At 38.4% G+C, this 25,648-nt stretch overlaps 1 protein-coding gene across 3 annotated transcripts in view; it reads right to left on the bottom strand.

Annotated features, from left to right (window-relative positions):
- Nucleotides 1-879: 879 nt before the first annotated feature.
- LOC113240097 (myotubularin-related protein 4) overlaps nt 880-25,648 on the bottom strand; it is a 183,763-nt gene continuing 158,994 nt past the window's right edge. For 2 of the 3 annotated variants that reach the window (XM_026477318.1, XM_026477316.1), the window contains exons 3-21: nt 24,643-24,818; nt 23,481-23,676; nt 23,091-23,230; nt 22,484-22,673; nt 21,206-21,402; nt 20,147-20,339; nt 18,143-18,328; nt 17,123-17,290; nt 16,283-16,406; nt 15,225-15,327; nt 13,509-13,623; nt 13,090-13,380; nt 12,288-12,443; nt 10,345-10,501; nt 9,178-9,342; nt 7,756-7,970; nt 6,746-6,871; nt 4,559-4,758; nt 880-1,473 (exon numbers count right to left, since the gene is read on the bottom strand). In XM_026477318.1, the coding sequence (XP_026333103.1) occupies nt 1,374-1,473; nt 4,559-4,758; nt 6,746-6,871; nt 7,756-7,970; nt 9,178-9,342; nt 10,345-10,501; nt 12,288-12,443; nt 13,090-13,380; nt 13,509-13,623; nt 15,225-15,327; nt 16,283-16,406; nt 17,123-17,290; nt 18,143-18,328; nt 20,147-20,339; nt 21,206-21,402; nt 22,484-22,673; nt 23,091-23,230; nt 23,481-23,676; nt 24,643-24,818 (3,198 nt within the window). In that variant the 3' untranslated portion in view covers nt 880-1,373. Of the gene's footprint in view, nt 1,474-4,542; nt 4,759-6,745; nt 6,872-7,755; nt 7,971-9,177; nt 9,343-10,344; nt 10,502-12,287; nt 12,444-13,089; nt 13,381-13,508; nt 13,624-15,224; nt 15,328-16,282; nt 16,407-17,122; nt 17,291-18,142; nt 18,329-20,146; nt 20,340-21,205; nt 21,403-22,483; nt 22,674-23,090; nt 23,231-23,480; nt 23,677-24,642; nt 24,819-25,648 lie in introns of all 3 variants that reach the window. The other variant, XM_026477317.1, reaches the window with a different exon arrangement.

The raw sequence follows: 25,648 nt of genomic DNA, 5'->3' as shown, positions 1-25,648 counted from the left end.
GTCACACACGAGTGATGAAAACTAAAGCGCGACATTCACTATACTACATGTAGGATGACGAGTCGATAGATTTGCTAAAACACCAGTCCAATACACATAGCACTAACTCACTGTGTCATACACGACGTAAGGTTGCAAAACGCGCTTAGTGAGCGAAATAAACAGAGTTAAAAAAACAAAAATGTCATGGAAATGATGTAGTAATTGCAACTTGCTTTTTAATGATAAATAACATTTTGACATTTTCAAGTAATCAAGCGCATTGACTAGGTATAAATTGAAATACTGTTTAGCCATAGAAAAAAAAAGAGAAAAAATATTGCAAGATTAGGTTTTTATTCATAAAATTGATCATAGGACCAATTTCAACTCTGTGAGATCCATAAGATTTCAGAAAAAAACATCAGTTTCTCTGTTGGCCAGTACGCAGGAAAGTATATGCACTGCCTTAGTGCCGAGTGTCTAAACAGTATTCAACATTTTGGTTTATATAGGTAGTATATGTTGGGCGGTATAACACTGCTAATGTCTAATAGTTTTAACCATTTTATATTTCTACTTTCTCACGAATTAAATATCGCACCCCTCGTGGAAGAACGACGTAAGTGAAGTTACGTCAAAAATGTTTATTGCTCCATTACATACAGAAACATATAATCCACATCCTCTCCAATTCTTGGAACTCTATCGACTAATATTGTAGATAGAGTTACAAGAATTGGAGAAGATGTGGGTTATTATTTTTCCGTATCCAATGGAGCAATAAACATTATTGACGTAACTTGATTATGCCATTCTTCCATGAGGGGTGCGATATAACATTGTATAGTAAAAGGCTTTTTAATTAAATGAAAATATTTCAAACAGTTCTTAAATATCGATTCTTTGAAAAACTCCGCGTAAGGAACTTTGATTATGTACTGTTATAATTTTAAAATATTTTCACCTAAAAAGCTCTGAATATGATTTTTACATAAAAAGCCATCTTAATATATTCCCCTGCTAAGGTACACCATTGTAAAATCTATAAGTCTTAAATCGATACAGCTGTCTTTGTTTCTTTATGAGAAGTGAAAACTAGAACCTTAATCATATACAATTTATCGTTTAGACAAAAATTGCAAAAAATGCTGCACAAACATTGCAAATGACTCAACTATCGACGGGCTACAGTCAGAACGCATATAGCATGCTTTATCACTTAAATGTTCGACAATTGTACACATAGAAATTCATAGCAGAGGATGTAATACAATTGTAAAGAAATTTGATGATCAAACCTAAGAGACATTAGCAGTCAAGTGAGAGGTGTGCACGAGCGGAGCGGTTAGCGGAGCGGGCGCGCGGCACGGGCGGAGCGGGGCGGAGGCGGGTCACCGCATCGCGTGGCATCGCCGGCACATGCGCACGGACCCGTAATCGCCCCAAGAACTCATCTCCGAGCAGGAACCACAGAATATACCGCCGCAACGTCTGTCAAAAAACATCACAATTGAGTACATTGACATTAACATATCTGATATTTATATTTAGCAGTTCTACTGCTGCTCCCTGTGAAAGAGTTCCTCCAGGGAAGTATTGCCACTTTACATATTTCTGCCGCCAAGCTGTAATATTAGCTTCACTGTGTTCCGGTTTTGAAGGGTAAAGGTGTTGGTGTAATTACAGGCACCTTACCTATTTGTAATGAGAAGCATTACTGCATTCCGGTTTTGAAGCATGACAGTGCACTACATGGAACTTATCAACTTTATACCCCAGGGTGACGGGCTTCAAATAAAGATGGAGAATACGTACGGGATCTTCTTCTTATCACATTGATCCTTCATTTTAGTTTAGGAGAGTTCTTTCTGGGTGTCTCTTTTACCGGCGGTTGAAAAAATATCAAGGCATTCTTGGAGGACTTGTCAACTATACAAAGCTCTGAGTGGCATTGCAACTGTTATTGACAGGCGTGTAGCTTAAAATCAGGCGGATGACTTGTTCGTCCCGTCACTTGATATTATAAAAAAAAGGATAAGATGAATAAATAAACTCCTCTACACAGGAAATGTTGTCCATCGTACTGACCAATTACTACAGCTACTGGTTTAACAACATAAACGCTACCGATACTACTAGCGGAGGTGTAAATGGTTCAAACTATACTGCCGTCCACTAACCAAAACGCGGCTAAGTGACAAATGGTCAAATATCCGTTTTAAATAGCAAACGATAGAGCACAAAATTCTCTTTTAAGAACAGGTAAATTTACTTAACGTATTTGACTTGTCGGAATCTACCCTAACGATGCATAGCTGAAATATTATTAAACAACTTCAATAATCTAAAAGTGGGTGATGGTTTAAAAAAAAAAAAATATTTTGTTAGCCGCGGTTCAGTTAGCGGACGGTAGTATAATTTAGATTCCGGTTTAAATAATTCGTACGCTTTTATCACATGAAAGTCATAAAAATAATGCTAACTAAGTTTCGTAAGCCGTAGTATGACCTACCGCCTCAGCAGAGGCCGTGGGTTCGAATCTGGGCTTGCACCTCTGAGTAAATGATTTATTTTGAAAATGTTTTTAGGCTTTAATGTGAAGGAAAACAACTTGATGAAACCTGCACGTTGAAAAATGTGTCTCCCCAATTTGAATTGAGTCAATGTGACAGACTATGGCCTAAACCCATGCCTCTCATAACCCAATATCACCTGAGAGGAGATGCGTGCCCAGCAGTAAGACGTATAAATGAGTTGATGATGAATCAAAACCACCGACTAATTTCGTTCATAGAATCTTTAAAATATTAAAAAGTTGTCGTTATGCAGATATGGGCGAGTCCGGATACAAAGAGCTCTAAAATATTAGAAGTCCGCGCGGAATACCGGAGCGGAGTAACACGTGTAGGGTTAGAAAATCGTTTTACAGTGACGCGGATTGCTCCGTACGGAACACGCTCTGCGTGAACTCCGCGCAATCTACCCGTGCGTTCATTGTAGGCGACTGTCTTCCGTGAATATCCGCACTAAATTAAATACTCGGTTCAGAGCACTGCGGATTCTACGCAAGCGGATCGCCCGCAGGTGGACAGTCTGTAAGGACCGTACGAACAGCTGTGAAACCGCTTTAGATCTGTTCCTTTTAAAGCCAAGCTCAGTTAAGTATTTTAACATGAATAGAATAGAAAGAATATAATAGTAATTTATTGCGCCGCCATAACACATAGATACAAAAAAATATTGAAAACACTTAGTCAAACAAAAAACAAAATATAACGACTACAAATTGTACTGTCATTTGTGCGGTTGTGGAGTACGCAAATGGATTTCATTCAGCTTATGCCACAGCCATAACTGACTGTGGTGCTGGTTTTCAATGAGCCCTGAGCGTGATATGATGAGTGGCAGATGTGTGTGTCGCGAAATAAAATAGAATAAAATAAACTACTTAAATATTTGTGTTCTTTGTAAATTGTATTACTGCTGTGTGTTTTATTATAAATATACCTACTGTATGCGTTTGTATTGTGGTGACGTAGTTAAGTAACAAATAAAATTAACAACTCGATCGCTCCAAGTCATGTTTTGACGAAAGATGCGCGGGCGGATGCACGGGAGACAAGGAGACGCCATTGGACAGCTAACTAGCACAACGCAGATCTCTTGGTTGTTTTGTTTACGCTGATAAGTATAAATGATTGTTGTGACTTTTTCAACACCGGCTTGTTATGTGACACACACACCGACAGACAGGAGTGTTAGTTCTCTTGTTTCCCACATTACATCTCATGTCACTACATGAGCATGATACAGTGAGCGACTTGACACACTTGACAGACTGGTCTAATAAAGCAAACCGCGACGTGGTGCCTACGCTTCTTATTTTCGATGTCATTTACCACAGAAACATTTCAAGTTCACTATTTCATTTATTTTCTCTTGAGGGTACAATTATCTTATAAACACAACATAGTGGAAATTAAAATAATACTTAATATTGTTATAAACAGTTATCCGCTGATAGAGGTTGAATAGAGTAAATACGCATTGATAAACAGTCAGGAAAAAAACTACAACAAAAAAGAAAAAACTACAACAATATTATAGTATAGTATAATAATATTACCTACGGCAAGCTAATCAAGTTTTTCGTATTTACAAAACGAACTTGGCTTAAATTTAAACAAGAAATTACAGAGTTAACTAAATTTTAAGGCCAGCGCAAATCACATGCACGCTTCGATGTAGATTTTATGCTATTGTAATTTAAATAAGTATCGAAATTTATGCTTAATTCCAATTATAATGGCACATAATATACGTGATTAATGTCCTTGTCCTCTGCCTTGCCGTCCTCCGGTATGCGCTGGCCTTTAAAGTCAAAGTTAAAGTGAGTCAAATTCCATAGGTAATAAAGTTTTGTTTGTGATTAACCCTGAAATGAGCGACATATTGTTGATCGGTTTTTAAAATTAGTTGGATACACTTGTCAGTGTCAGTTGATACGTGATACGCAAGCCTGGGTGAGAACATAAAGGAAACACAAGAAAAAAGGTTTACCTGAAGTACTACCTACCGGCAGTGGTGCCGCCTTCGCGCGAGCCAGAAGTGGTTCCGGCAGTGCTGGCACCGGGGTGCGGCGGAGTCAGGCAGCCAGACGACGCCCCGGGCCTCCTCGCCCACTTCCACCTCAGAGGCGCTGCCGCTGCCCGAGCTGGACCCGCTGCCGCGTGCGCTGCGGCGCGTGCTGTTGCTACCCCCGCTGCTGCTGCGCATCTGAGGGTGACGTACTCTCTTAATACGACGCTGCTTAAGGCTCCATATCGTCGTCTTAGGCTCAATTTATGTTACGGCGAAACGGAATGGAAGCGAATTTTCGTAACGACATTGTACATAGCATAATGAGCTTAATGGTCAATCGTGTAACGTACAAACTAGATACGTGCCAAAAGCTTCCGCGGAATGCGCGAGCATTCTCGAGATGGCTCGTTAACTCATTAACGACATTGCAATCAACAATACTAAAATTACTAACCCAGTTGACATTGCTAATGCTTTCAATGACTTTTTTTCTGACGTAAGAAATACTTAACTCGATTAAAAGCTTGTGATGTGAATATTAGACTCAGCAGAAACCCGAATAGACTTGTACTTGACACTATTCCTATGACTGCTAAATACAGTAAAAGTTGTTTAAAAATGGTGTTGACATATATAATAAAATACCTCTTGAGATTAAACTATTACACTTAAGTTTATTAAAAACAAAGCTGTACAAGTGGTTAAATAAAAATAATTTTTATGACCTAAATGAAATATTTGACAAAAAATGAGACGTAAGATTTTGTCTTGAAGATTATCATTCTTGACCAAATTAATTTGTAACTTGACACGTTTGTGACATTTTCGTATTATTGAGTTGTGGTAGTATGATCGACATTATATAACTAGACATTTATTATATGCGAAACATGTTTGTACTGGCACTCTCTTGTAACATCTTCTGTTATACCATGTTTTAAGCAAATAAACGAATTATTATTATTATTATAAAGTTCATTATGCTATGTACAATATCGTTACAATAATTCGCTTCCATTCCGTTCCACGGCATTGTAAATTGAGCCTTAGAGTATGTGTAACGTCTCGTAAGTGATTTCCATGTTATGTAGTAAACGCAATAATGTTTGTAGATAGCATTTTAGTTAGTGAAATTACACCTCTTCCAGATACTTTGTTACTTTAATAATATATTTGAGCAAGAAGTTTATAAGTGTTTCTTCAACAAAAATCAGTAAAAACGAACTATGTCAAAACGCGTATATGCGAAGTTTTCACCCTAAGGCGACGATATACGGGACAACCCTGTACCTTTCCACATTGGTTTTGATTATATTGACCTTCCCTACCGACCTTTAAGATATACGAGAAGGGCACTATAACCAGCACAAACAAGCCCGCAAAGGGACTTACTCAGATCTTGATCCCAGATCAGCCCGTAGATAGGGCTATTACAGACTGGTCTGTGTTCGTTGTTACGGACTGCATCCGGTTCTCTAGAGGCTATTGCCTCGGGTGAGCGGCCCCGGGTGCTCGTAGCTACTAGTAAGCCTCTTATTTTCAAGATAGGTACCGGAGCTGTTGGCAAACTCACTTCCGCTTGTGCATAGCACGACTAACGGATGCCACCGCTAAGCCGTTGTCTCTAAAGTCCACTACCTCCACAAATCTCCACTTTGATGGCGGAGCTGTCGACATGCTGACCTCCCGACGCCGAAGCGTTCGATTCCCAGAAACCTACGCGACTGGAGGGATTGGAGGATGCTTAGCTCATCCTCGAAAAGGAAAAGGTTTAAAACCATACAGCTAAGTATTGGTTTCTTTTTCTTTTGCTACTTTCAGGTAGACAGGCATACGTCAAGTATTCGGTCCATTGTCTTGTTCAGGCAGCATTATAAAATTTATGGGACGTGAATTAAAAAAAAATATTTTATGACTTTGGATTCAAGTCCTTCGGTCGAGATATTTTATTGTGGTTTAAACAATTGTTTCAACTGCTATCTACAATAGTATAAGTATATTTATTGTGAAAATACTCCACTGGTTTAACTTGGTCTTGGTTAAGAGCGGTACTCCCGGCATGGCAACCGACACTGGTTCGAGTCCAGTCAGATCAACGGAATTTTTCTTTGTGTTGTTCGATCATTGTATCAACAATATTTGTTTCAATTATTTATATATGATGTACTACTAAATATCCTACCTGCGTAGGCGACGGCGCGGAGGGCGAAGGCCTAGCGACAGGTGCTGGGCATCCTGCGTGGGGCGTGGCTCGTCTTAACGCCTCGCGCGCCTCTCGGAGCTGTCCAGTCAATTCTTCTACCACTTTCTGCAGCAATCCAACGTTTCAACCATTATTACACACAGAACGTTCAAACTGAAGGGTGTTACTGTCAAAAACTGAACGATGATTTCATACGTCAAATTCAAATTCAACTTGTAACCGTCGTCGTAATTCGCACAGGAGGTTGCTAGAAGTAAATAAATAACGCACGCACTCATAGTCCCGCAGAAGGGATACCTTGTGTCCCGGGAGCTATGGACAACCACTAATTACACCCAAAGTTATGAGAGAAATTAAAGTAGTTAATGTAACTGAGGCAGCTATTTAATATTATAACAGCATTTATTTATTATTTTGTTACTTGCAATTAATATTTTTTATTTTTTTACTTGGACGAAACAAAATCCTGTTCTGTTCTGTTTCGGGTATTCTGAACGATGTAACAACTATGATTCAAATGCAATTTCAATAGATATGTTCGAAAATTAAAAAATATATATCATTAATTTATAACTTTCGAAAAAGTAAGTAAGTAAGTATGATTAAAATTCATATTTTAAGAATGCACTGCACTAAACATTTATTCATTAATTTATCAAAAACTTTTTAATGACATACCTATCTCATCTCTAGCAAATTATGCAGTGTAATGAAGTAACCTTCACACGTTGTCGTAAAAAAAACGATGAATTTTTAAAAGAAATGTTTTTCCGCCCGTTAGTCACAAATAAACATTTATTTGTTGTTATTTTTACTTTAATTTAATGTATTTACTTCAACAAAGGCTATTCATTTAAAAGCGGGACTTGTAAAAATAATTTGTGAATTACGTAATACGTGCACGTCGTTACAAGGTTATATTGTGTAGATTTTTATGAACTGTCACAGAGATCATTCTAGATTAATTAGTATAGGTTTGCATAATTCACCTTTTGATATAATATGATCTGATGCAATCTCGCTTGCAAAGGATCAGCAGCGGGTGTAAGTCCATCCAAGGGATCAGGCTGGCTACCGGGAGCGGATGAGGCGCCAGGAGCTCCACACACGCATCGGACTCGCTCAGTGCCCACTTCGCCGCCGCAAACGCCGCACCAACACACTTCGGAGCTGGCAATTGATTCGCCTGACGTTTCTATGCCGCCTGGGAAAGAATCAAATATTTATTTATGTTTTAAGAGGATTGAAGATTAACGGTTTTTGTACACAACAGGCATACGCACCTGTTTGCTGAGACTCCACACGTTTATCGACTCTATTGGAATATCCTTATGCACTAAAAGTACTTTGAAACGAACGTTTGAAAGTGTAACCGCCCTCTGTTTGCAGAATCTTTTGGATTATTAGTATTCAAGTAAACATAGTAAGTATAAGTGTACTACCATCGAATATTCATATAATAAAAATTGCCACCTAATTGCCTCCGTGGCCGAACGGTTACCATGCTTGACTGTCACGCAGAGGTCTTGGGTTCCATTTCCGGGCCGGAAGAAATATTTGTATGACCTACATCTGTTTCTCACGTGAGTATGTCCTATGTGTGTGTTCATGCACCCGTGGTACAGGTTTCCCCAGTGCTGGGCTAGGAGTGTTTAAAAAAAATTAGGTAGAGAAAACTAACCTGAAAATTACCCTATTTCTCTAATGCAATTCGAAAGTACTGCGAGATTAAGCGTATGCGTGCGTCCGTAGATGGCGAGCAGCGAGCTTGCACATGTACTAACCGCGCTGCTATAGTCTGTCTTTTTTGAAGATGGAGTAAAATAGCAGTTATTGCGCAAGAGTGTTAATATTATATCGATTATCGACTGGAACGTTGGTTACGCTTATGATTAATTAGCCGAACATGCGAACTACGGAGCACAAGTTCATTTGAATTGATAATTTTTGAAAATTCATACGCTAAAAGCATTATGTATATAAAAAATACAAACAGGAGATAGTGTTTCACTTGAATTCAATATACAGAATAAAATTCGCCTGTGGTTATTAGAATGTGTATGACTATGAATTGAAATTTTTGGAAAAAAATTACTCACTTTAACAATCTATCGACAAAATTGTCGACAACAACAACAACATGACTATTTAAAATTTTACAAAAACTGGCAGTCCTGCAAAAGTAATTTTACTCCATATTCAAGAAAGACAGACTATACTTTTGTATGGAGTTACCCCACTTATTTTGTTAAACTATGTTACAGCCTTGCACAATTCAAGCTAGTGATAAATACCATATCAATTGAACGTAATGTCAAATGATTCTTCGCGCTTCGTGGCGGACTATGGTCTAAAAACACTTTCCATAAAAGTGACGTGTGTGGTGATTATAAATAAAGGTGAACACTCACTGGTAGTGCTAGCGCGTCTTGTGCAATGACAACACGCGATGCGCCTTGGCGAGGCGGGACATAAAGTGAGCTGGCTGGCCACCCGCGTCCGAGCATGGGTCCTTCGCGCGTGGGTGTGTGCTTCGCCTTCGCTTTCTGAACTTATACTGCTTGAGGTTGCTCCTCCTGAGAAGGTAATTTATTGTTATTGTAATTATCAATTAAATTTTCAAATTAAAACATAAGGCAAAATCGTGTTTATTATAAAGCGTAACTTTTAAGTTCTACTCTATATGTTAAAATTTAGTGACTCCGTTATCTCGACTGCGATGTGTCAGCTCATTGTCTGGTGTGTTGTGATTGGTGGACATGATAAATTGTCTCATCTAATGGAGTACTACCGTTTGTGATATGTAAATACTCAAACATACAACAAGTTTATTGTTTGCGCTAAGAAGCGAAGAATGTTATCTAGTGTGGTTTTTAAATGTTGCTATTTAGATCATCTTTTTTTCGTCGAAAATGACAAATATAAAAAGCATTGACAATTACATTTTTGTGCGCAACTTATTACTCAACATTAATCAATTATACGTCCCACTCCAATACACTATCTATGGGAAAAATCACACTCTTGCCGAGGGATGTGTATAAAAAAATAGTTATAATTTGTTCATTTTCCTAGCTACTGCTATGTACTCTTTGTACCGTAACACCATAGCGGTAGGTATAAAATTGAACAAGTTATATATTTTCATTACCAAAAACAATTTTTTGCATTTCTTCGATCTCGGCTGGATTCGAACCAGTGTCTTCCAGCAAACCGTTCTATGCCAACTAAGCCACGAAACGAACGAACGGACCTCACGAATTTTTCTATGTGCATGTTTTGGTTTTGTTTGGTTTTTAATGACTTTTTTGCCGTAGTGCCATCTGTAAGAAATGTGGATACTGGTTCGAATCCAGCCGGAGCCAAGGAATTTTTCCTTGGTGTTCGATCTTTATTCCCTATCTAGATTAATAATTATATGTAGAAAACAGTAACTCAAAGAAATAACAAGTCATGAATCAACGTTGATAACCAAGAAGCGGCATTGTCTACGTCAATGGTGATTTCCATTCTCTCGACTGCGATTGTTCAATGCATTGACTGTGATTGGTGGAATACAATCCCTTGAATAAACTCACCATTCAATTCGACTTCAAGGAACTTAGCGGCGACTTTGTCTACGCCATTGACTCCATTGGTGATCCCGTTCTCTCGGCTGTGATTGGTCAGCTCACTGATAGGTACGTTGTGGTTGACAACGTCGCCCTCCGTTGAATTATGATTATCTTGGTTCTCCTGATATGGAAACGTAGAGTTACTTTAGAAAAGAAGCATTGTTTGTAGGAAGTTATACCTTCGTGTACCACATTTAGAATTTAAATTTTTCCCGTACTACTACGGTTCATTTTGGTTGGGTCGAGCGTCAGGGCCACTGACTTCATTACAGAATTTATTTTTTTTACAAACGGAATTAAAGCCATTTGAAAAATGTATATCCATTGACTTACAATTATATGGACGTCGGGTCCGCGCTAAAAAGTGTCCGAACTTATAGGGCGTTAAAATCGTATACAGAGCGTCATTCACGCTTTAGTCTTCGTTTGTTCGACTGACAGCGAAGCAAGCAAAATTAGACAGTAATGCGATGTCATTACAATTTAAATTCTACGTTTAAGCTTTTTCATATTCCTTTACATGTCACTACGTTTAAATAGGTTGATTTGGGACATTTTTTTCGTGGTTTTTGTATTAGACCCGTCGTCCATTTATTTGTAAGTCAATGTGTATATCGCATACTATACGTGCTCTATTTAGCTCAGTTGATATAAAAAAAAAACATTGGTATATGTAAAGTACCTATTGAATACAGCGGTTTTCTTGTAAAATTTCGAGGTAAGTTTGTTTTTTTTTCCTATTGTGGAAATTTTCAGGAATCGTGTTTTCACACCGTATAGTAATCAGTGTACATCATTGACTTACAAATAAATGGACGACGGGTCTAATACAAAAAACACGAAAAAAATGTCCCAAGTCAACCTATTCGAAATTTAAATTGTAATGTCATCGCAGTATCGCGCTGTCAGTAGAACAAATGAAGACTAAAGCGGAGTGTCGCGCTCTGTATACGATTTTAGCGCCTTACAAGTGCGGACACTTTTTAGCGCGGACCCGACGTCCATATAATTGTAAGTCAATGGTGTACATTTTCAATTTTACTATATTTTTTTTCAAAGTCATTGATTCAACACTGTCACTGTTGTGCGGAATCAACCAAAGCCATTTGAGGTTGTATTGACTCTTAAAGCAAAGAAGATAGGTAGCTTTGCTTTGTTATAACATTTTGTGCCTTCTGCAGAAATTTTACTGTAACCCAATCCAAGGGTTTTTTTCACCATACTTATCGGCGGAGAATAGGCTTGAGTCGGTTAGACAAACTCTAAAATCCTTAAATCTATGCAATAAGAGCGAAAACCGTGGTCGACGACAGGAGGGCGCTACTCGACAAAGGCGAAACGTACAACGATGTCAGAGCGTCGCCTTGGGTCGTCGCTAAGACGCCTGAGAGGTGACACTGCGTTGTATCAACGCTGGAAAGGTAAAACGTCTAACGTGCATGGAAAACTAGAAAGCTTCAGCTTTTCCATACAACAAATAAAACTAGAGTTACAATGTTAGTTTTTCCTAAAAAAAAACTTTAAATCGCTCTTCAGTAATATTTTCCAAATGTACATTAGACGTTTTATTTTTCCAGCGTCGATATAAGTTAGAACTATATGCCACATGGTACGTTGAAATGGCGCGAGGCGACGTAAGACAGGAGACGAAGCGGGGAGGGGTGTTGTTATAAGAAAACGGCGTTACGGTTACGGTGCGACACCGCCTTACTGTACGGCGCTCAGTGCGTTGAAATTATAGCGTCGCAACGCAACGCAACGGCAGCGCCCGTGTGGCATCGCTCTTAAGCATTTTTAACTGCCTCATATCAACGGTTGAAAGGTAAAAGTGACTAAGAGACACTTAGGTTGAAAATAAGTTACAGTGAATAGTTCCGAAGCGAGGAGTTTAGAAAATAGCGTTGTACCTGGTTGTCAACGGGCGATGATTCGTGAGAGTTGACAGCGCATTTGGCCTGTGGCGCCTCAGGAATGTCGAAGCCCGTGGACGATTGATTGCTGGACTCTGACACGGACCGCCAGGTGATTGAAATGTTGCGGGTTCGGCCCTGTTCTCTCGCAGCCTTTCGAGTTATGAAACAAAATTTAACATTATTAACCGATTTCAAAAAAGGAGAAGATTCTCAATTCCAATTTTTTATATGTTATTATTTTCTGAACTTGACAAACATGCGTGTCAATAGATGACGCTGTGTGTTACAAACTAGTTTATAAATTAACGCTTGCTAGTACGTGTAGATGGCGCTAATCCCAAACAAAATAAAAGAATAGCGGCAGTATTCATAAAAATATTTTTTTTTATACTACAAGTGACGCGACGAACAAGTCGTGCACCTGATGGTAAGCTACACGCCTGTCCATAACAGTTGCAGTGCCATTAAAAGCTTTAAATCCCAAAGATCTGAGGCGCACTGCCACTGCGCTACCTTTATTATTATTATTTGACGACCTCGGTGACCTAACGGTTTGCACTATGAGCGTTAGTTACGGAGGTCCCGGGTTCAATCCCGGTGGGACCCATTTGGGACTTGCGGACCGAAATTAAGCAAAGGCAGCGTGTATATATGGAGGGTGGTGGTTGGGTCACAAAAACCTAATTCGTCCTCTTCCATCTACAAGAACCTTTTGACAATGCGACAAGTATTAAGGATTGCTGCCTTCTGTAACAAGTGATATACGTTTGGTGGTAGGTTCGTATCATTAACTTACTTCAGATATCCCAATTCCATCTCCATAAGTATGGCAAACGAAAACAGCTGGTTCTTCAGGCGTGTCAACATCTGGCGAATTCTCGACACGAATAACGCTTTCCGTCATGTCCTCGGTCTCGTTCTCGTTGACGTCGGTGCTCTCCGTGTCGTTGCTGTCGTCGTGGGATATCACTTTGTCGTGCGTGGGCAGTTCGGGGGCGAGTTCGCGTTCGAGGGATGACGAGCCGCTCGCTATGTCGCGGGGGATGCGGGGGGACGATTCGAAGTGGTCCGGATGGAGGCCGTCCACCTGTAAAGCAGATACTTGGTAAGACAGCTATAACAAGTTGTTTTGTTAAAGATGCTCGGCAATGTTTGCATTATTTTCATAAAACGTACAGGCGTGACCAGATAAGTTTTTAAGTAATTGGAACATACCTGATCGTTGCAGCTGTCGCTCGAGATCGGCAGAACAGGCAATTCGTCGACGCAACTGTCCGTCAACGCGGCTCGACTTTCGCGTTCGCGCTCGTTCACTACCATAGACAGTTTCCTGGAGAACAAATTACTCGAGTTCTTAGGTTTTCGCGATTGTTACACATAGGAAATGAAACTATTTTTCCGGATTTAAATCGCGTATATTTGTTTTTTCAAACCCATAGGGATAGGTACCTCAATGGTAATTCTCTTCACCATCCTAGCTAGTTAGCTACCGAGGGCAAATCTTTGTTTCAGAAAGCACATGATGTCTGCGACATTCATTCAGCATATAAAGCCATTCCTACATGCGAATAAGTTGAAGATTCCACGCCAATGCCGCAGGCCCATTGTGAAACCACCAACAGTCGAGCGAAGACCTGCCATTTTACCTTACGTGAGAGGTGTTACAGACAAGATCGGAAGAGTCCTCGGGCGTGCATCTATCAAGACCTATTTCAAGCTCCTGATGAAGATTTCTCAGTTGCTGAGACCGGTGAATTGTTAATTTCCTTAACTACCTAGAATAACTGATGACTAGATATGTCCCTACAAAATGTATGGTAAAAAGTTTTTTGCGATTTCTGACATTTCGAGTACTCTTACCTCAGTTGGTCCCACAGAGATAATTGATCCTTACCAGAGACCGGATCGAATGGCATAAAAAAAGTTTTGTACAAATTGCCTTTTATCTTGCTGACTGTACTATATTTTCAAAATCTGTGAATGCCAAATTCATGGATAGTCTCTAGAACTAGTCTTCTAGAACCGTTTTCCTGTAACTACAACGATTAAGGTAGCTGGCCTTGCTGCCCCGTCTCAAATTTACACCCTGTATAAGACATTCATATTATTTACCCCTGGCCGCAAGTAACAATACCTATGGATGATGTACCTGAAATCGAACTGAGATATTCTCATCCATCGAGTATATAACCGGAAATAGAGACGAAATGTCATTTATTTTGTTTGAAAACTATTCTGCCAAATCATTACGGTGACAGCTGTAATTAGATGATTTGCTGTTTTTCCCACACTACCGAATGAAATAGCCCCCATTGTTAGAGATATTATCTTTACAATAAATACAGAATATTTTTGGAATATACTGAGACGTACACACAGGTCAGTTGTTGGCGCTGTACTATTTTAACTTTCTAATTTGTGTGTTTAGCGCATACGAGAGTTGGTATTTAAAAGTGATATAAGGCCCATTTGCTTGATGAGTTGCCGGGGATGGATGGGGACTTATTTCGTCTCTATTTCGGGTTATATACTCGATTTTCTCATCTAACGCCCAGAGTAAAAAAACAAAAAACAATTTTGTGAAAATGTTCATGGATTGTTTAAAAATAGTTTTGTCGTTAATTAAAATTTTGATGTCCGTCCGTTTGTCTGTATCTGGCAGATCTTTTTCCCGCTCGTTTATGCATATATTGCCGTCACAAAATTTACTAATTCGTTCTTGATAGACAAAATTTAGGACATAAAATTGTCTAAATGTATATCACAATGATAAAATATCAAAATGTCTGATATTTTACTAGAGCAATTTTAAATTGTGTAAAACTGTAAAATTGCTATAAACATTTTTGGTAGGCTCTCTCGTTCCAAATGTCATAAATACTTGCAACTTAATGTTATGTGCACAAAATTAGTTGTTTTACATCAACTTACATAACGTCTGGAGCTATACTGGGATCACTACACCTTCTCTGTGTTGTTCGTTTCTCGCCTTCATTGAGTAAGTTGTCACACGATCTTGTTTTTGTCATTAATCCTGTAATAATAAAATGTAAACCTTTTTATGCCGTATAAATAGACGATAAGGTCTATCTATGTATAGTCACTTAAACAATACTTATATTTTCTTTAAATAGCTTAAAAAGCAAAACAAGTAAATCTAAAATACCAGGACATCATAAATATGTCAGTTGTTGGGCTTCGGCTCACTGCAAAATACAACCGACTACCAGGCGCAAACGAAACAGAAAATACCAACTGCAAGCTGTCTAAACATACCGTTGTTTAAGGTACAACAAAAGGGTTTACATTTTTGAAAGTTAAAAAAAAAACCCGAATTACTCTATGGTTTCACCATGTAATACAAATCAAAGTTAGGCCGTTACAAGCCGAGAAGGAATAATCACTTTCTAGAGCGTGTTCAACCTATCATCACTTCCCAAATGGTTGAGATTGTGATAAAATGCTTGCCCGTATCGTAATAAAACAACACAGATTTTGGTAATTTAATTATTTCTGGTATCACCAGAATTTTTTCTCTTTTATATCGCCATTTAAACCTAGTTATTCTGTGTGTGCTTTAATAAACTTTAAATAAGGCATTTCAGGGTGTTTGAGTCAAACAAAAAAAAAACGACTTTTTCTGTTCGTATCTGCTGCGTCGTATCTGCCATTAAAATTTCGTGTTTTACAATACTGAATAAATTAAATAATAACTCAAATAATTTACTTTACACCATAGAACATGAAATTGTTTTTCGAATCATATTTTTTTCCATAAATTAACAAATAACGTTGTATGTATGTATTGCTGAGACTTAAAACATTTAATTTACGAATAGATGGAACCATCTGTCGCAAAGTCGTACATATAAATAAAAATCCGACTTCGGACCAGCACCGCAGAACGTTTATATTCATAGCTTAAATTATATCCAAAGCACTAGGGACGCATAGACACTAAGCAGGTAACTTTTAACAAAGACGCATACCGTTGTGTACGGTGGCTTTGGCGTGCGCGGCGGGTGGCGGCAGGTCGTCGTCGGGCGTTGGTTCACCGCAGAACATGGCCCACCACACTCGCATGTAGCGTACGCCATATTCCGGCCACACCACCTGCGGAACGGTAACATAAATGTAAAAAACAACTCGATACTCAATATTTATTGCATTCCCAAAAGTACATAATCTAAGTTAGAGCTTTGGGACCCTGGGAATTTACACAGAGAGACATTTTAATAGACAGAGCTAGTAAACATTTTACCAATAGATAAGGCTTTTAAAAGTTAAACGAGAAAGAAAACCTCTACTTACACAAGAGGACAATTTTCAATCTTAAATAAAGCTATACTAATACTATATTATTTTGAAGGATCAATAAGTACTTAAGGCTATTAACAAAAAATAACAAAATATTACAGTATAAGTCGCACATAAAAGCAAATACTGTCGTAACTAAAAAATAATGGAACTGAGAAAACACGATTTGAAAGTAAAAAAAAATACTGTCTGTAATCAATAAATTTATATTCCCCTTTACAAGTGGATAATTAATTAGTATGTCGAAAAATAATCCCATTATTCCCAATAAGATTGACTGAATTGTTTATCATTTATAAATAACATTCGTTTACATTGTAAGTAGTAACATTTTTTCAAGTGTGATATAAAACTTGTCACTGGGTATTTATTTTATTTTATCTTTATTATTATCGTGTCCACTAGAGAGCACGAATTTTGCAAACCGTTGTGCCCACAAAGTCGCCGACGAGTAGCAATCACGAAAACCTAAGAAATCGATTAGAATTCTTTCAAAATGTATGGAAATTTACTTGGTCGTGGTGGTGCGGCGAGTAGAGGTGGTTCCGGTAGGCGGGTGCGCGCAGCAGTTGCCACACGTGCGCCGTATGCTCGGGCACCCGCGCGTCGAGCCGCTCGCGGCCCGTATTGCACAGGAACGTGCCGAACATGCACGAGTGCACGTGTGTCGCCAGCTTTATCTACGGGCGAGACGGGACATGGCAGTGTTAAATTGTCAAATCTGTACAGGTCGATTTCATACAGAAGCGCATCAGTCGTTCTTAATTTATTTTTTTAAGCTCGTTTTGAATGAAAATATCAATTAATTAGAATGAGAACAAAAAATTTGGCCTACGTCACTACGCTATGTACAGAATTATGTTTTTTAATACTAGTATCGAACTGTACGCATGGATAATTTTTATTGAATTTCACTTGCTGCGCTTCGACAATGGAATGTAGTAGTGCAGAAATTATCTAACCCACTTCAAGCTCGGATTCGCAATAAAAATTACCGCTTTTTGGGTTGGATTATTTTTGCATAATAACGCCCTAAAGGTGTTACTGGCTGCATCTGAACATCATTATTGGCACTAAAAGAATGTTGTAATTTTTTTTATTCTTCGTTCTGCATGGAATATGCGAAGGTCAAAGACCATACTGCCCAGTTACATAACAGCTACATAAAACATCTAATAAATATCTGCTAGCGACATATACAAATAAAAATATTCACTGCCGGGTGCTGCTAGGTCTTTTTGAGACAACATAAGACATTTTTTTAAATAAAACATTGTCAATCGAGTACCAGTGGTGCCATTATCCAACCCCTAATGTGATCCAATATAATATCAACATTACTTGTCAACAATTGCACATTATTTACATTATCGTCATTTAGAGTGACAATGATGGTGAGGAAATTTCCAGGGCCTCACAAAACGTGGCCCTAGAAAACCATATGGTTAGAAAGTAAATTTCGTTCAGCAGTTTAAAAACTTATAGTTTTGTACGGCAGCCTAAACTCGTGACTGTACGCAAATATTACTTACCAAATAAGCTTCATTGAACTCGAAGCTGCAAGGATACTGCAGCATCATCTGATGTACTACGTCCAGCCATTGAAGGAAGATGGGTGATCGTTCGTTAGGGTCTTCAGGGCCGAATTGATGGCCGCATCGGTCCGCGAACTTGTGACCGAAGTCGAGCCATTCACGCTCTATTAGAACGCGGAAACCCTGTAGATGGAATTGGAGTTAACATTTTAATGTATTTTTGGGACTTTTAATACAAAGATTGAAGACGAAGAAACTTTTATTCGATCCGGCTGGATTCGAACCAGAGCCTTCACCATACCGTGCCTGACGCTCTCCTAAGTCAGCTACGGAACGAACCAGCAAATCCTCCAATTTTGTTCTGTGTTGTTACTTATCTTTGTGTTTGGTTTTTAACGATTTTTTGCCATAGTGCCATCTGTGAGAAATTTGTGAAAGATTTCATTTGTTTTATTTGTGATAGATCTTTATATACAGTGAAGTACACAATGGGGGTTCTTACAGAATCTTTAAATGTGCTCTTGACTGTTACTGAATGTTTTCTAAGCTCTCTAAAACAGCTTCTCTCGATTCATACAGAGCGTTTAAAAAACTTAAGTTATGATTATGTACAAACAAAAAAAAATGACATGGCGATTCTTGTTTTAAAATGGCAACGCTGAATTTATCATATTTTTCGAAAGTTATTTAAGTGAAAGTCACTGTATATTACTAAGAGTTTTATTAAGTGGATTCTAAGTGAATTTAGCAATTTTACTTAAAATTTTACCATACATACGACAAAATATGTTTCCTTAGTACCTTTCAACAGAAATTGACACAATTAACAAAATAAATATAGTTTCATTGTGTCCGAACAAACATTAAGTAAACAAATAATTTAATATTTTTAATAATTTAATATTTTTAAACGTAAACCTTTTCGATTTTATGTCGACGGCTTTATGGACATTCTGTCTTTCGCCACCTATGTCAGATATTAGCGGTTCGATTTAGCAGGTAACTTCTGTTTACCAGCTAAGATTGTGAAATAGTAAAAGTAAAATCTTTTCGATTAGAATGAACACTACCCTAATTCGAATTCTGTCGATTTCCGTTTTTAATGACTAATTATTCAGCTAATTAAAATCAAGATTAACAAAACAATACAAAAAGTAACAATCACATATTTTATAATCTATAACGAATAAATCATAGCTTGTACTAAAAAAATCATGAATATATGTTTGAAAATTAAAAAGTTACCGCTGTGAAAAGTGTTTTTTTTAAGTTAGCGTAGGTTAATTGCTGGTGTTGTTTTACTTTATAAAATTACTTTTTGTGTAATAGTGAAGTAAGTATACAGTAGTAGAAGCATTCAAGTATTCCCATTAAAATTTATCGTAACCCCACTATTGTACATAGTCATGTTACACATTTGTGTCATGTTATTAGCGGGATAAAGTATCATTTATTTGAGTCAGTCGTCAACCATGGGACCTGTAAAGGGCCCGGAAACTTTGGTTTGTTTGAAAAAACAAATATAAGCTTTTTAGATTCGAAAAATAGTTTCATTTCCTATGTGCAACAATAGCGAAAACCAAAGAGCTCGAAACATTTGTACCATTAATAACTGCCTCTGTGCCTGAACGGGTATAATGCCAGACTGCCACGCAGAGGTCCCGAGTTCGTTTCCCGGGTCGGGAGAAATATTTACATGGTCTACATTTATTTCTCTCGTGATTTTGGGTGTAATTTGTGATGGTCTATGAGTATCCATGGCACCCGCGATGCAGGGTTTCCCTAGTGCGGGGCTATGAGTGTGTGCGAATCGTTGCCAAAACCGAAAGCCAATCAATGATACGGGTATTACAAGTATATTAAGTAATCTGTGGTACAAACAGTATAGAGAGCCTATTATTTTCCAAGAGGAGGGAAAAAAATGTCAAAATAACGATTCTCCGTTTCGTTTTTGATAGACAATATACTTCCATTATTTCTTCATATAAATTAATGACTAACCTCAACAGTCCGATAATAAGGGTCTAGCACAAGCTGGGCGGCAGCGACGATCTGTGGGGTACGGTCCCATCCATCGGAACAGTGGACTAGCACAGGTCGACCCGCAAGCACAGCGCGGGCCACTACACACGCGGCTCTACATACTCCGGACACGTATTGGAGCCAGAGTGTGCGCTCTAAATTGCTGTGCCAGCTGGAAAAATACAAATGTATACTATTAAAATCAAAGATCATTTTTTTAAATTAAGTTCCGCCGAATACGGTCAAGACAGTATTCTGCAAAAAACATAAACATAAATCGAGATTTTAGGGACATATTTTTGTGTAAGTGCCATTTTATTCCTATTATTTTAAGGGGGTGATTATACTCATCAATACAAACTTTTACTATGGAAATGGGAGATCATTGGTCAATTAGATGCATATTTTTTCGCACTTTGATAAGGTTACGTATTTGATGAGCAGTAATGATTATTGTAATCATCAACTGCAAAGAAGATTAAAAAGGAATATCATAAGCCTTTCATATCAAAGTTTGTAATGATAGTAATTAATTTAAATGTACTATTTATGCAGTCCTAGTACATTCAACAAAGAATTTGCTGTTAGATAGTGAAGGTACCAGGATAACATAATATCGAAATAGTACTGTTATCAAATTTTCCGTTTAGACTGGGTATGGGTTAGAATATATACATACGTATTTGTCGGCCTCGGTGGCCCAACGGTTAATAAATACTATGGGCGTTGCATGAGGAGGCCCCGGGATCGATTTCTGATAGGATCAATTTGGGAAATGAAATTTTCTAAATAAGTGTCCCAGAGTGAATTCTGAATGAGTACAGAGAGAGACCAGATAATTTGTGTGGTGGTCTGGGACATTATATTATTATTATTGTATAAAATTTTATGTATAAGTACCAGAGCAACATAACATCTATAAAGGCAACAACGGCTGCGGTTATTAAGCAATGTGAACAATTTGCTTCAATGCCACAGAAAAACCTTGGATACAACTCAGGTACCAGGACAACATAACATCGCTAAAGATTTACTCACTTTGTTTGGTCGCTGGACTCAGCAGCCAGAGCCCTTATCTGTTGAAAGGATCTTCGCACGTGATGTATGTTGGGCAGGCACATGAACTGTATGTCCGCGGCTGGGTAGTACTGCTGGCACTCACACCCGCCGCCACGGGCGCGGTTGGTAACTGCTGACGCGTATGACCGCGCGTCTACTATTAAAAGTTTTAAGTTCTGCAAACAAGTGAAAGGTATTTCGGTCAAATTAAAATACACTTTTTTAATATATTTATATGAATCAAATGATGGGGCAAACAGGTCGTGCGTCTGGTGGTAAGCAAATCGTCTATCCATATGGCTGCTCCGTAAGGACGCATTCCCATAATGTCGTGACGACAGATAGTCGTGTAGTTTAATGTGTCGCGGCTTGTATATTTAAATGAAGTTGTTCACATAATTATATACGATTAACTGTCGTTTACAACTTTTTTGACGTTACGACGACAGACTGTCGTGACAATCGAGAGAGCTAAAACGACAACGTCTGACGTAAAATAAACGTCACGATAAAAATGTGACGACAGATAATCGGAGCTTTAAACGATTCTGTCGTGCAAAGAATAAGGCGGTTGCTGTGAACCAATAAAGTGTCGCCACGATCTAGTGGGAACAGTTAGACACGACAGTCGTTCAACGACACAATAAGCGTCCACGACTGTATTTGAAATAATCAGTTCAAGCGTGAGTGTTCTCCGCGACGACACTCATCCCCGTGCTGCACAGAGTTATTACCGTTTAGAACAATCCATTTAAATCTATTCATTTTTGTATGTAAGTAAAATCTGATGAATAATAATAAAACTAATAATAAACTCGCAGGTGAAATACGTAATGGAGTACAGTTCGAATTTTACGTCTTATGTATATGTATATGTCTGGGCTTACCATTCCGAAACTTGAATAGACCTTCTTTAGCTACTGTATTGAAACATATCTAAAAAAGATTATGGAACCGTCGTATTAGCGCGGCAGATAACGTAGCGGAATGAAGTCGGGGGGGACAAGTATCTCTAGTTTTGTTGTCTCTTTTTTAATGATAATCCTATTGTTATCCACCTTAGTAAGTCAAGAGTCTACAGAATTGCGAGGTGCATATTTGACTTTTTATGCTGAAAATTGTTACCCTAAACCGAACAATACGGACAGAATGTCAAAAAACCGGACACGTTCGGACAAATCCGTACGGCTGGTAACTCTAGACTCAATATTCAACATTGAATATACATAACGAAAATAAGGTATCAGGATCACATACCTTGTTAGTAGTAGCCGGTTGCAGGCCCCGGTCGGAATTACAAGCGCTGACGAAAGCAGCCAATAGCCGTTCGTCTTCGCTGGAGCGCCAACCGAGCCAGCCTACTTCCGGCTGCGACGAGCGCGCTATCACGGCGCCGTTGCTGCGGTGACGCCATACAACTGCTGGAACACGGCGCATCGCACGGAATCTGGAATGCAAATTACATTTTTTATCTAATTTCATATGAGCCTTTCCTAACCAGAGAGTTAAGGCCGCAGCCTGACACGCTGGCCTAATTAGGATTCAGCAACGTGCACTATCTTCTACAGACTACAATAGTTATCATACAACAGTACAATTAGTTATCATAGAAGTGACCTTACTAGAAGAAAAAGAGGTGTTCTCTATATCTTTACAAAATGTAGGACAGCCTGTAGGAGTCTTCTTCTCTCGTCAAAGGCTTAGTCAAGATTATTGTCTTTTATCCAAAAGAAAGTCGGTCTAATTTTGAATTTCTGTCAATCTAGTGAGTTAGTCTTTGGACTAGTCACTCCGCTAGTCATCTGTGGAGCCTAGGCGCTGGTCATCCAAGAAAACTGGACGCGACAAGAGACTATATAGTTACCTAGCGACAGAGTCGAGATCCTCGTCCCCGATGGAGGCAGGCACGACAAGTAGCGGTGGGTATGACGGGCACAGCTTGTATTCAGCGTTGGCCGCCGTTACGCGCCATGCGCCTTTTGTCGTAAAGCCTAGCCGTTCCACCTAGAAAGGATTAACAAACGTTACTTGAATAATTAAACAAATTCCAGGTTGGTGAACTTCTTCTCGTTCAACCTATCGTAATCAAATTGCAAATTGAAGGTACTGCACGATACAGCCAGCGGTAAAGAAATCTAAGACTTTCCTTGAGTATTTCAAGAGAATGAGAAAGTTGAGGAAGCATTTACGAATTCCCAATCATATTTTTAGAGATATTAAATTACCAGGCGGTCAGAACATTACAAGAACTAACCTCGGGTCCGAACCAATGTCTTTGAGGAGCGTGCGATGCCCTCATGAGCGCTCTATGGACTGACGCAGGGGGCTGTTCTTTGGCCCACGCCGCGTACGCAGCGGCGAATGTTTCTTGTATAGAACCGATAGGTGCCAGGGCTGTGTTTAGTCGACGCCACCACTCTACGCATTGGTCTCCGGTGTTAAATGTGCACCTGCAAAAGGTTTGACAAATGTTATCCTACATTTCATATAAAGCCGAAGAGTGAATTCTACTAATATATGACCAATGATGGTAAGTTATTACCTCAATCAATATTTATGCGAGAAAATAAAACAAGTATACAACTAGGATAGCTGAAATATCTATATCATATTTTCATTCGCCAGGGCCTCAAGTCTTCTTGAGTCCACTGGCCAGTATATCTTATATTACTGGTCTTCAAACTAAATATGTAATATTAATATATTACGCCATCGACGTGTCATGGACATGCCATTGAAGAGCAGAATACCGAAAAAATAAATACAATGGCAGTTGAATAGTGGCTCGATAGCTGCGATAACTGAAACTTTAACTGAATATCAAACGTACAAAATTCAGCCATCGACAAACAACTGAGATGATTTTAAAGTAGCAGACTTGGAGCCAAGTGCGTAATAGAGTACAAACCCATATCCAGAAGAAGAGAATTTACCATAATCTAACTTTGGCAGTTTTTAGTTAACAAGCGCAATAAAGCTGCAATATAATACCTAGCTAGACGCCTAACGCCTATTTTCTGAATTTGTTTTCTCTACATTTATTGTATTTTCAAACAAGAATTGTTATTCAACGAAAAATTCCACATTCTATTGCATAGTTGATATCTGGAGTTACTATGGCGTTTATCAGCCAATATTCTTTAATTATGAGCGCAGGCTGTTGTTATCAATGTATTGACGTAATTTCTCGTTTGGCAACAAAGAAGTTATCAAAGAAATGTGTAGTCACGTGACTTGTTTTCACTTGTTTCTTTTATTTAAATTGTTTGAGTATTTTGGTAAACTTTTGTAGTGAATGTATCTTACAATATTGATAGGGATGGACTTGAATATTAAGTCATAAGGACTCATAATCACGGTGCTTTCATTAGCCTTATAAAAAGTACCAGGACACCATAAGCAATCAGCATACTTACTTAAGTTGTCGTCCATGCTTGCACAAGACGACCAAATGCAGTAGGTCACGTATCTCGACGGCGTCAATGAGGCGCAGGGGTACCGACACCCCGGGCCCGTTGCGCCGTCGCGGCTGCGCGTGGAGACGGTAGTTTGACATCGCCACAGTGCCGCCGTCAGCTGTTCTGCCGACCCACTGAAAAAGAGTTGTTGGTTCGTTATGTGCGCCTGGTATTTCAGACTAAAAAGGTAGAAATTAAGTAGTATTTAATTAGTTTTAAGGTTCATTTAATTATCTAATTTATTTTCAGTTATCGAGGGTGTTGCATTATTCACAAATTACTAGAATTTGCTCACGTAAACTTGTTTAAATGCCTTGTTTAAATTAACTTAATAATAGTTCAGTGCATCTATCTCCTTCGCTATAAGTAAACATGACGGAAGATTTATTTTTAAAATGTACGCGAGATTTTGCATGCAGGCTAAAATTATGGAGTAATATTTTAAATCCGTTTATTTTAGGTGCTTTGATAATTATTGAACATGTCAGAATAATCCAATTAGAAAAAACAATATCTATAAAAACACTTCAAAAAATCCAAATAGATATATGAAAATACTACCTAACCAAACAATGAATTATGAAAACATGTGTACAAAATCTTCGCGGCACTACTCGGCTGCCCCATAACGAAAATTAGTAAGTGCTTTACTACAAAATTTTACAAGAGAGCTCGAAAACGGAAATCGAAGTCGCGCTTTAATGTAAAAAAGTAATAATGAATATAACAATATAGATAAGCCGAAAAGCGCTATCTCAATCGGAGTAAGTTTAGAGATAATCGGCTTTTTGTAAATTGTATTTTCGCACCTTCAAGAATCAATCTTTTTGAAAATGTTAAAGCTTATTTATTCGTATTTTTGACCAAAAGATTTCTTGACATAACTAAATTATCCATAAATTGTATCATAATATACCTATTTTTTGAGATACCGCTATTTTGATTATAAAGGTTCAAAAAATTG

This window comes from Hyposmocoma kahamanoa, unplaced genomic scaffold, assembly GCF_003589595.1.
Source record: "Hyposmocoma kahamanoa isolate Upper Pololo Valley unplaced genomic scaffold, ASM358959v1 120, whole genome shotgun sequence".
Taxonomy (NCBI): Eukaryota; Metazoa; Arthropoda; class Insecta; order Lepidoptera; family Cosmopterigidae; genus Hyposmocoma; species Hyposmocoma kahamanoa.
This window is presented reverse-complemented; position numbering and strand designations above follow the sequence as displayed.